Raw genomic sequence first — 12,917 nt, 5'->3', positions numbered from 1 at the left:
AATTATAAACTTTAATACACAAAATAACGAAAAATGAAACATTCAAATTCGTTAGTTACAATAAAAGTTCAAGTTATCAATTCTCAGTGCAAATTAATGACACTTCAATATTCAATCACCGTGACCTTTGTATTATTTAAAGCTTTTATAATGAATATTTTAGTAGTAAATTAATGAAACTGGGGTTTCCTAGCAACAAACATGATGAATTCCTTGTTATCAATTTTGGTAGGAAAATAAGTCATATAAAGAAATTATTTAAAAAACTGAATAAACATATTTTGGATATGTTTGAAAGATAAATGTGCACCAACCAAAAAATATTTAAACATAACAATACCAAACGAAAGACTCAATTGTTTAAATTTTAATGACTTTCCTTCAGAACAATGGATTTCCGGGGCCTAGTCAAATTTAGGACCTGTACATTTTTACCTTGAACCAAATACACTGAGTAATTTGTTTAACCATGTACTTTTTATACTCGCAATTTGTGTCCATCCAGACACATTTTACCGAGACTAATTTGTCGCTTGACAAAAGTTTGATCTATATTTTATCCGTGAGACTAGTCTGGGATCCTGGCTCATTGCTCGACGGTAGACTGACGCGAAGAGGAGGTTTGGTCAGGATGCCAGGCCAGTGGAGACAGATAAGTATTTTTCCGGAATAGTTCCGACATTGCACTGGTTTTTAGTACAACCTGGAAAAATGGTGGACGTTTCAAAATTGAAAACTGAAACGCAATATTGAAAGCTGAACGTTATCATTGCCTAGGCAAATACCTGTAACATTCCAGATATGAGTAATAAAGGATATATTGGCTATAACAGCAACAAAATCATAAACAACGAGTATTCAGAGACCCCCCAACATAATATTACTACTAGTTCAGAGAGTAAACAAAATGTATCCACTCTTTCACCTACACGTAAATATCAAACCTCTCCTAGAACCACCATCAATAATATAAATTCTGTTAAATGCATCAATGAAGATGAAGATTCTCTTGACTATTTTGTACCCACACAACCAAAGCGGCGTAAAATCCATATGACATCAGACATGTGCCAGAAATTTGCAGATTCTCCTGATCATGGTGGGAAAATTTTAACAAATCCAGCTGGCAGCCAACTTCCAAACACAGATATCAATCTTCATCATTTAGCACCACGATATCACACAAACAGAAATTCAACTGCTCTTCAGAATGCAAAATATTCTTTTGGGCCTAACACATGTAAAATCAATTCAAACGATGTTGGTGGAGAGATTAATAACTTGTCATATAAAAGTGGATTAACATCAAGTTTTAAATCTGGACATTTTGGTGGATTTACATCAGCTGCAAAATTGCACAATGAAAGTCCAGATCTTTCATCCCATTTTGATATGAAACCATCAACTTCTTTTACAGCAGCTGTTTCTCCTAGGAAAAAGTCCAAGACTTCAGTAAATATTGATTCAAGACAGAAATCAATTACAACTTTCTTTGGTGCATCTTCATCCTGTAATAAAAGAAATGATTCTAATAAATCAGATGCACAAGTCACGAGCTCACATATTGTTGTTTCAGACAGTCCTGTTTCAACACCTGAGAAATCTGAACAAATCAGTTATGGTACTCCTGTTAAGATGTATTCTCCAATAAAAAAACTTCAGGGATCTTCAAATATTTATATAAGTGATGACAGTCCTTCTAATTCACAAAAGTCACAGAAAAGTAAAGTTGATATAGGAAACAATTCAGCTGTGAAACAGCTGTTTGAAGGACAAAAACATTATCAATCAAACAAGACTGCACAGAACAAGAGCAAGAAATTGAACTCAAAAAGCAATAGAAGAAACAGTGTTAAAAAGATAAACTCAAGGGTTATAGCATTAAAACAAAGTACAAAATTTAGCCCTGGTAATATCAGCTCTGAAGATGATGACATTTTGTGTACTGTTGTTGATTTGGCATCTGAAAAATATGGGTTATTAGGGTCTTCATTAAGCTCACAACCAGGACAAGAAATACCACAAATTGACTACTTTGACAGCTTACCAGATGAACTCTTAGAAATAATCTTTGCTCAGCTTCCTATGCTAGATCTTTGCCTAAACAGTAATAGAGTCTGTATGAGATGGAGTCACATAATTTCTTCAGAAAGAGTAAGTTATTCATCACTTTACATTTTTGATGATTTATTTTACATGTTCACATATATGCATGCATATATCATGTATATATACAATAATGATTGATTATGTTTTTTATTTGCAAATACATGTATAAAAATATAAAAGTTCCTGCAACAATGTAGTTAACATGTTGAATTTATCATCTCTTTGGCATGTTGAAATTTTTTTTAGTATTTTATTTTTTTATACGCCCGTTTACGGGACATATTATGGTATACTGTTGTCCGTCCGTCGCATCATGTCGGATATTAACTCAAAAACGCTTTAACCAATTTGCATGAAACTTTGGTGAATTGTTTATATCTATTGAAGTGAGCTCCCTTTCATTTTTTATAAATTTCAGATTTTACGTTTACTAGTTATGGGGTTTTATTCATTAAAAAAAGGGGGATTTTCCAGTTTTCGGACAATATCCTTAAAGTGCTTTGAGCAATTTTCATTAAACTTTGGTGACTAATTTATATCTGTTAAGATAACCTCCCTTTAGTTATTTATAAATTTTGGATATGACATTGAGAAGTTATTCAACTTATTGAACTTTCTTTGAAAACGTGACGGGCGTATCATGTGCTCATGGCGCAGCTGTTTATTAAAAGTTACTGTTGAATACTTTGTATTGAACATTAAATCACCTTACTCTCTAAGTCTTACAATGGATTTCTGAATAAACTCGTAATTACAAAATGTACTTTGTAATACATGTACTAGCGGTTTTGATTATTAAGTGTGGTTACACCAAATGTATTTCTTTAGTCTTCTAAATCTGTTTTCTGTATATTTGATGTAAGGTCTACTAAATTATGACAGGATATTTCCATGATTACCAGACTAAACTGCATAGTGTTTATTGCAGTATTTATAAGAAAAAACTAATTTCCTTGTCAAAAAAATATATACATTGTATAAACTGATTACAATATTCAGTACAATGTATGCTTTTACATGTATAAAGATTTTGGAGAACATTGGCAAATCTCAAAAACATTTGAGTTTAGAACTTCAATTTATATACAACATTTAACTAGGAATTGAAAATAAGATCTATATAACTATTGATGTACTTTCCAGTTTGTTCCATGGAAGAAGAAATATAACCGGTTGAAGAAAGGGCTGCCAGGAGCTATGACAGAAATTAAAAGCATATTAGTAGATGAAAAAATGAATAAATTTGTTGATTTCTTAACTGGTCTTATCAGGTATGAATTCTAGTCTTATATATATATTTGCAGATTTAACATTGTTGTGCTGATATTTAGAGTAGTTATGAATATTTACTTATATATATAATTAACACGGGAAAAGCTTATTATTGTTAAAATAAGTCACACACATGTAAAAACATTGAATAAAAATATCTGTTTAATTTTAAATAGCTGTATCTGGTATTCTGTTTGAGATTTCCCCTTCTGTATTTGATCATATATTTAGTACAATGTTTTAGTATTGAGCATCATTGACAAAATTGTAAATGCTAATGAAATATTAGTGATTTTCAAAACATTGCACATTAAAGCAGATTTTTTATTATGATTGTAGCCTTTGGCTATTGCACCTTAAAGCATATAAAATACAACATTTTGAATATGTAGAACAAAATGTTGCTAGTAATTTGATGTCAGTTTTTAGTCCCCTACCGACGAAGTCGAAGGGGACTTTAGGTTTGCACTCTGTCCGTCTGTCTGTCTGTCTGTCTGTCCATCTGTCAGTCCGGCAAATCAGTTTTCCAGACTTTTTTTCTTCATGCTTGAAGATATTGATTTGATATTTGGTGTATTGTTTTATCATGACAAGTTACAGGCCAAGTTCAATTTTCACGATTTTAGCTTTTCTCCTTGTTCAGTAAAAGCCCTTTCCCTAGAATTAAATTTTTGACAAAATACTTATCAATTACTAGATTTCTGTTCAAAGGGAAATAACTCATATTTTAAAAGATCTTTAAAAGATATTTTTATTACAAATGTAATGATAAATGACATTTTGGATTTGTTCCCTTTTCTTTGGTAAATTGTTTGAAGAATTTAGTGGTAGGTTTGTTTGTTATTGATTCTGTAAAAACTAATTTTCTGAATGCTATATATTAAAAATTTGTTTGGATGAAGTGAACTCTTTTATTTAGATAATAATCTATTTTTGATAAAGGATATATTTCATTTAAGAAATAATTCATGGAAGCCATAGATTTGTTGGAAATTTACACATGGCCTCGGCCATGATATCTAAATTTATCCTGAGTGTTAGCGAGGGATAAATTTAACGAATATCATCGCCCAGGTCATATGTAAATTCACTTGAATAATCAGTTTTCCACACTTTTTTTTTGTCATTCTTGAAGATAATGATTTGATAATTAGTATATAGTTTAATCATGACAAGTTACAGATCAAGTTCGAATTTTGTTCCGGTCTGGTGATTTTGTGCAGAGTTATGGTCTTTGGACAGTTTTTTTCGTCATGATTGAAGATATTGACTTGATGTTTTTATGTAGTTAAATACACCATGACAAGATATAGATCAAGTTAGAATTTCTTTCCATTACAATGAATTTTTAACTGGTAGGGGACTATATATTGCCATGCAATACTCTCAGAATGCTTGTTGTTTCAGATAATTATCAATATTTCTAAAAGTGACATGCTATGCATATAGATGTATTTACCAAAAGATCAGAAAAGAACTATAAATGTAAATAGTCTGTCCTTTCCTTTATAAGCTTAGAAGTTTGATGAAATTGTCAATTTTCATTATAAAAAAAAACAAAAGTTTTTCCAAATTTAAAAGAATTAATCTTTGATTACTTTGAATTGTTAATTTAATAAGTACTACATGTGTATATGCATTTTTGCATATGATAACTTTGCAATTTCTAGCTTTAAAGTATAATTCTGGATACTTTCTTATTTTGGTTGTTCATTACCCAACAGTTCATTGTAATTTTTATAGTTAAAAGTTAACTTCAGATGTGGTATATTAGAATAAGTTCAACTTGAAAGCCTTGAAATATGTTTCCCAACATAATCCGCTTGATTGTTATGAGTGTCTAACCCATTAATACATGTATGTTCAATTTTCTGTCCGGTGATTTTTTTTTATATTAAAAAATGTGTTGGTTGTTGGTCAGTGTTCATATTTAAGGGGTAATCATTCTTGAAAGGTCATTATCATAACATAATCAATGTGAGCAAATAACATTCATACACAATTTGTCAAAATACATTATCTGTCTGAATTTAGAACAAAGAATATCCATATTTTTCTGTACATGTATCTAAAACAGAGTTTAGAAATGGACTAATTCTAAAATTTGAGCTGGGCTACTATTGTTTTCAACATTTTTGATTAATAAGGAAAGCATCTTCGCTAGCCAAGGGTTACGATCCAGTCCCCTCCTCTCCACCCATGGCAGATTAAGCCAACATTTGTGATTACAATGCTAGCGAAGATGTAAGGAGAGTTGTAAATGAAATACTTGAATACCAGGAAATGTTATACAGTGTGCTTCAGATTCATCCATTTTGAGTATTTTTACAGATACATGAAGAAATTCAAACCTATTACAGCAGGAAATATAATTCAATGTTTAGAGAAACATTCAAAATATAATTGGGCCAAGGCTTTAATGAAGGAAAGACTAACAGACTGTTTATTAAATGAAGTATGTATATAGTAGTATCTACTTTGAATATTTTAATATCTTTTTGTATACATTTTCATTGATCCTTTATGCAAAAACTGTCAAATAACCTTATTTCTGAGATCTTGTTTGTATATTAGATAGTAGCAAAAACCTTACTCAGAAAGATATTTTTCTATAAGACCAGTTATACAAGGATATTGATGTAAGTAAAATATCTTTTTATGTCAAGCTGTTGCTCCTAATAAATGTTACCAACAAAACTATGTTTGAGATATCTGTTTTAGTTGATGACAGCACAAACTACATTTCTGCACATAAGTGACGAGACTGCATATTATTCTATTCATTTGTCAACAGTGTTCACATAATTTTGTAAAGATTGAAAAATCTTGTGAAGTTTTAAGGGTCAATTAATAACTTTAACTATCCACCCTTTTTGGGGCAAATTACACAAACATTGAAAAACTTTTCATCTAAGATAACATGCAATGATATTTCAAAATACTTATTACAAATCTAAGGATTTATTGCACAGCCATCATAGATGATATATATAATCAATTTATGTAGAAATAAAAACAATAAAATCATAACTAGATATTGATAAATCATATTTGTCAAATGTTTGTCTCAACCACATTTTATATAGGTTTTGATTATAAAATTCAGGTCTTTTACATATAACAAAACAACCATAGATCATACACACAAATAATATAAAGAAGTAGAGACACAAAGTCCAATATCAGAATCCTCCTGTACAATTATTATAAATTTAAAACTGCAGATGTTGAACAATCATTCTGATAAGAAATTAAAGCATGAATACATAAAATAATTGAGTTTGATATGACCAAAATTCTTTTCAAATTGTATGTCAGTCATTGATACATTTCAGAAATATCACCCTCAAATGAATAATTTTGAGAAATATAATCTCAATTTAAACAAACACTTGTTAGCATTTAAACAAACTTAAAGATGTGACATTTATCTTGCAGGAACCAAACCCTTGGTGCTGTATCACTGTCCTAGTCATTATATCACAAACTGTATATGACATACAGGAGATAATTCAGTGTTTACTGGTACCTATCTCTCAGTGTACCTCTATAGAGCTATTGGAATGTCTCTACTGTATTGCTACATTCCTGTATGCCTTCAAGATGATGAAAAGTGATGATGTGTGGAATGGGTTTGTTCTCTATTTTATGAGATTTTTTGTGTTTGTTTTTGTTTGCTGATTTATAAGAATTTATCATGATGTATTCTCAAAATGTATAAACATAAGTGTGAATAAAGCGGATCAGAATGAATCCATGCAGCATTTAAATAATGAAAATGTTTATTATAGGTGTCTACTTTATGGACATCAGTGGAAACTTTCAAACATTTTTACAGAAATATGAAAATCCTTTTTGGAGAAAAAGCTCCTTTAATATTTCAACATTATTTCATTTATAAGTAGTTGTCAATACGAAAAAATGTACAAATTATTGTCAAACCTTCGTGTTTTTACACACTGCAGAGTGTCTTAACTTGAAATTGTTTAGCTAGTTACCGATTGAATACTTATTATAAAAATATTATGAAAATCAACATGGAATTGTTTCTACAACTTATCTTCCTCAAGTAAATTTTTCCAAGAGGCTGATCTTCCAATTTGGATGTTTGAAAGTTGAAACCTATGTATTCATGCATAAAAAGAAAGTATAAACAAATTTCAGAATTTCAGAATTCTTGACCAGGGTGAAACAGCCCTTTCCATGCATGTATTTACATTTTTGAGATCAACCGGCAAGGCTGGATTCAAAAATTAAACATTTGAAATTCTGCTTTATTTAAAATGTTTGTTGTATTTTTATGGACCCATTAAATTTTTGACAAGGACTTTTTAGCTCATATTGCTCCTGTGATCAGTGCTACAATGAGCTAATGCCATCACAGTTGATATGTCATTGGTTGTTAACTTTTTACAGACAATAGATACAGATTTAAATGTCTATTTTGTCGAGCCTGCGACTTTTGTCGCAGAAAGCTCAACATAGGGATAGTGATCGGGCGGTGGCGGCGGCGTTAGCTTACTTCTTAAAAGCTTTATATTTTAGAAGGTGGAAGACGTGGATGCTTCATACTTTGTATATTGATGCCTCATGTTACGAAGTTTCCCTCAGTCACATGTCCAATGTCCTTGACCTCATTTTCATTGTTTCGGTGACTACTTGAAAATAAAGTTAACATTTTTTGTAATGTTCAATTATCTCTTATTATAAGTAGTAGGATAACTCTATTTGGTATGTGCGTACCATGCAAGGTCCTCATGCCCGTCAGACAGTTTTCACTTGACCTCGACCTCATTTCATGGATCAGTGAACAAGGTTAAGTTTTGGTGGTCAAGTCCATATCTCAGATACTATAAGCAATAGGTCAAGTATATTCGGTGTATGGAAGGACTGTAAGTTGTACATGTCCAACTAGCAGGTGTCATCTGACCTTGACCTCATTTTCATGGTTCAGTGGTTATAATTAAGTTTTTGTGTTTTGGTCTGTTTTTCTTATACTGTATGCAATAGGTCTACTATATTTGGTGTATGGAATGATTGTAAGGTGTACATGTCTAGCTGGCAGGTGTCATTTGACCTTGACCTCATTTTCATGGTTCAGTGGTTAAAGTTAAGATTTTGAGTTTTGTTCTTTTTTTCTAATACAATATACAATAGGTCAACTATATTTGGTGTATGGAAATATTTTATGATCTATATGTCAGTCGCGCAGGTTTTATTTGACCTTGACCTCATTTTCACAGTTCATTGCTCAGTGTTAAGTTTTTGTGTTTTGGTCTGTTTTTCTTAACTTATCTACCACAGGTACCTTTACAGTTAACTACTACACACTGCTGATTAGTTAGCTACTGCAGCTGAATTGTAGGTTAACTACCAGAGATAATTTGAAGTGAGAGAATTTTTCACAAATTGTTAAGGCTGTGTTATGAGCAAGGGTCCGGAAACGGTCATATATGCCAGACATGACCGATTTGGAAACTGAAAAGACCGAAATGATTTATTGGGATTTAGGTCTTTTTTTTTTTTTTACAGAAATAATTTCGGTCATTTCATTGAGGTCAGGGTTTTATCGGTCGCCATTTTGAACTTATTTTTGTTTTCAGGTCATCAAGAAAAATAGATTTGTTTGAGACAAAATAAAAATTTTATTGATTTGTGTTAGTGATTTAATAATATTTATCATTAGTCTGTTGTTTATTCTATAATGTAAGTAAAAACAATGTACAGGACTCTGTCGAGTCACAGCGTGGGGTAAGTCTGGGTTCAAGCCACTAGGTTTGTTTACATAGTAAGGATAGTAATCAATGTCCAGGAAGTTTGAATTCGGCTTGGGTGTCGTTATTGTCTTGATTAAAGCCATAAAGGCCATGTACACAAATCTCACCTGTAAACACCTGTTAAGCAATAAAAACAATATGGCGATTTGCTGTGCATCAAATTCAACGTTTTAACCATTCTGACCTAGATTTTCCCAAACAGATATTATTTTATTCATTAAAGAAGACAAATAACACTGTTGACCCGAGAATCTGTCTATTTTTATCCAAATAAAACATATAATCCATTTATAATCGATCAGCTGATTTGGTCAACGTTTGTTAAATATAGATTTATGTTTACTGAGTTTGCGCATGGAAAATGGGGATCAACATGGGTTAATTGATAATCTTATTTGAAAGATCGATTTTACTGTTAACTTTTCGGTAGGAAATGGCAGATAAAGATATTAATAGATTTGCAAAAGTGGTAAAGCGTATAATTTATAGGAATGCAGAATTAAAAAAAAATGTTTAAAAAAGGAATTAAAACTAAATAACGTAATTTAGATTTGAAGCCATACAGCCTATTTATGAAATATACTCAGCGAATGAACAATCTCGATTTTTTTTTGTTTTTTTTGCACTTCCGATTTTTTGAAACCATCTTACTCACAGAATGTAATGGGCGTTATCCTTTCTTTTGTTTTCCTGGCTAAACTTCCGATTTTTACCCAAGTGAAGCCATACATTCTCTCTGTAAAGACCAACAGAATTCATGGTTTCCCCTTTTTGATCCTCATATCGTAAACCAGGTGAATACACATTATCTTGTTGTGTATTAGGTAATCACTTACACTCATCCAAACAGCAGCAATTTGAACAATACAAACGATATCTTGTACATGCAATAAGAAGCTCAACACAGTTTATTAATTGGTTTACATAACTTTTTTTCAAAATGATGAAACATGCCGTATTTTATTCCTCTTTTAATTTATGCAAATTTAAAGGGTTATGCATACGACCTCAGTGATGCAATACACAACAACAAAACGTCTCCTCGTGTAGTTTCTAACTCAGAGACATCACTGTTACTGTTAGATCAAGGTACAGTTACACTTGTTTGACCCAATACCTCACAAAAAAGGACTTTACTTGTCCATGTGCAAGACTTGTCACCCTCAGAAAAATGCATTATTGTGCATCACGATATTATTACATCACAAAAAAAAAAATGACTGAAATGACTGGGGAAAATTTCCGGATCCTTGGTTATGAGTACTCTAATTAAATATTTAATTAATCAGTATTTATTGTATATTAATTGAAAAATGAAACAAATACCAAATCAATTTCTTTCTTTTCCTTATCAAGCTTGAAAGCTGCCGTAAATGGACGTACAAAATTTCAAAGTATTTGTCCATGTTTGGCTTCTTCATCCTCGGAAGACTCGCAATCTTGTTCCGACAAACTAAACTATCCCTTCCTATACTTCCAATTTTGCTTTCTAATTGCATAAATCCTTCAAATTCCTCACTTTCGCTATCCGATTTGAACAAAGAAGCCCGTTCATCCGCCATTGTTTTAATTGCATTCCGAACACGTGTAAATTTCATCATAATTAAATGTAAACACACACAATTTATAGAAAAGGAATGTACAAGTTGAAAGATTATTCATTTGTAAAACCGAATTTCATTGGTTCATTTCGGGATTCCCCAACAGTTTTGTCCAATCTAAAGGGTTTAAACAGTGGTATATTTTACGGAAATATCCGTCACCAGGACTGCGAAGTGTATGTTTAAAGCGGATCTATCAGTCACTGCGAATACACACTTGATTATGCAAGTGGATTTATCAGTCACTGTGGACAGAACGATGATAAAAACCGCGTATATATCCTTCAGTGGTAGATAAAGAGTTAAACTATAAGCAATAGGTCAACTATATTTGTTGTATTGAAGAATTGTTAGCTGTACATGCCTGCCTGGCATGGTTCATCTGACCTTGACCTCATTTTCATGGTTCATTGGTCAATGATTATTTTTCTTGGTTAATGTTAAGTTTATGTGACAGTTGTAATAAAGCTTTATATTTAGGACTATCAACATAATATCAATGATTAGTAATGAAGGCGAGACATTTCAGCGTGTGCACTCTTGTTGTAAACCCTTTTGGAAATTATTAGTTTGATCTTTTAAAATCATTGATATTTATTTTTCAATACATTAGATTTTTGAATCATATTCTGAAAAGGGAAGCATACACAGGAATAAGTGAATGAAATTTCCTAATATAAATGTACTTTTAATATTTTAAATGGTTGAAGAGTGAACATCTTATATTCTAAACTAACATACAATAATTTTGACTATTTATATATATAAGAATTACCAGTTTATATTTGTTTTATACAAGTATTCTAAGAGACTTTTTTTCTGTTTTTCAGAATGCATTACAGGCTATTTTATGCTCTATACTTGTATGAGAATGCATCTGCCACTAGTCTTGGTGATTTACAAACTGCTATTACCAATAAATCTGGACAACAAAGTCTTTTAAAATACAGGTATTGCTTTTTCATTTTCTGTTGCTGCAATTGATTTTATTTTAATGAGACTATAATTAATGTTATTATAAGGTGTATCATGAGGTGACAACTTTCTTAATTTGATTCTGCATACCATTATAGATAGCCTTTGTGTATAGTATATAGGTAGCATCAAGGTTATTTATTAGATTAATATTAAAAAGAAGATGTGGTATGATTGCCAATGAGACAACTCTTCACAAGAGAACAAATGACACAGAAATTAACAACTATAGGTCACTGTACAGCCTTCAACAATAAGCAAAGCCCATACTGCATAATCAGCTATAAAAGGCCCAGAAATGACAAATGTAAAACAATTCAAACCAGAAAACTAACAGCCTAATTTATGTACAAAAAAATGAACGAAAAACAAATATGTAACACAGCAACAAACGACAACCACTGAATTACAGGCTCCTGACTTGGGACAGGTACATACATACAGAATGTGGCAGGGTTAAACATGTTAGCAGGATCCTGACCCTTCCCCTAACCTGGGACAGTGGTGTAACAGTACAACATAAGGACGAACTATAAAAATCAGTTGAAAAAGGTTTAACTCATCAGATGGATACAAATAGAAATACATCTAACAAAAACGGAATGGACATGGCTGGGTACTTGTACATCCCAACAACAAAAAGACACTAAGTACAGATCTGAGAGTACTGGCAGTTACTGACAGCTAGTTCAAAGCCAATAACAACTAATAAAAAAAAATCATGCATCTAAGACTAAATAATCAATCATTACACATCCAACGGATTTAGTGTAAAGACGTCATAAACAGTCAGAGAAAAACATGACCTTGTGCAATGCCAAGATACAGGTATCGATAGATTGTAGAGCCATGAATGTGCATATCTATATAACAATAATATTTAATTTGCTATTAATTTACTTGTAACCAAATCATTATTGATACCAATAAAAACAATATTCAAAGATCTAATTACAGTGTTGAATTGGTAACCTTTTAGAATAAGTTTATTTAAAGGATCAATAAGTTTACCAGGATCGTTTCTAAATTTCCAGGCACAGTAAACAACATCTCTGTAAAAATGAGGATGTGCTATCCCGTTTGAAATAAGTTTTCTAAAGGTACAACCAAACTTCAAAACCAAATCTTTATATTTATTGAAGAAATTAGTAAAGGTTTTAAGTAATTTGTGGTAAGGAAATCC

At 31.4% G+C, this 12,917-nt stretch overlaps 1 protein-coding gene across 1 annotated transcript in view; it reads left to right on the top strand.

Annotated features, from left to right (window-relative positions):
* The first annotated feature begins 246 nt into the window (after nucleotides 1-246).
* The window catches only part of LOC127726327 (F-box DNA helicase 1-like), a 28,538-nt gene continuing 15,867 nt past the window's right edge, over nucleotides 247-12,917 (top strand). Inside the window, exons 1-5 of the mRNA XM_052233656.1 lie at nucleotides 247-2,154; nucleotides 3,253-3,380; nucleotides 5,713-5,836; nucleotides 6,820-7,013; nucleotides 11,590-11,709. Of these exons, the coding sequence (XP_052089616.1) occupies nucleotides 802-2,154; nucleotides 3,253-3,380; nucleotides 5,713-5,836; nucleotides 6,820-7,013; nucleotides 11,590-11,709 (1,919 nt within the window). The 5' untranslated portion in view covers nucleotides 247-801. The remainder of the gene's footprint in view (nucleotides 2,155-3,252; nucleotides 3,381-5,712; nucleotides 5,837-6,819; nucleotides 7,014-11,589; nucleotides 11,710-12,917) is intronic.

Source organism: Mytilus californianus, unplaced genomic scaffold, assembly GCF_021869535.1.
Source record: "Mytilus californianus isolate M0D057914Y unplaced genomic scaffold, xbMytCali1.0.p SCAF_1, whole genome shotgun sequence".
Taxonomy (NCBI): domain Eukaryota; kingdom Metazoa; phylum Mollusca; class Bivalvia; order Mytilida; family Mytilidae; genus Mytilus; species Mytilus californianus.
The sequence above is the reverse complement of the archived record's forward strand: the minus strand, read 5'-3'. Positions and strand labels throughout refer to the sequence as shown.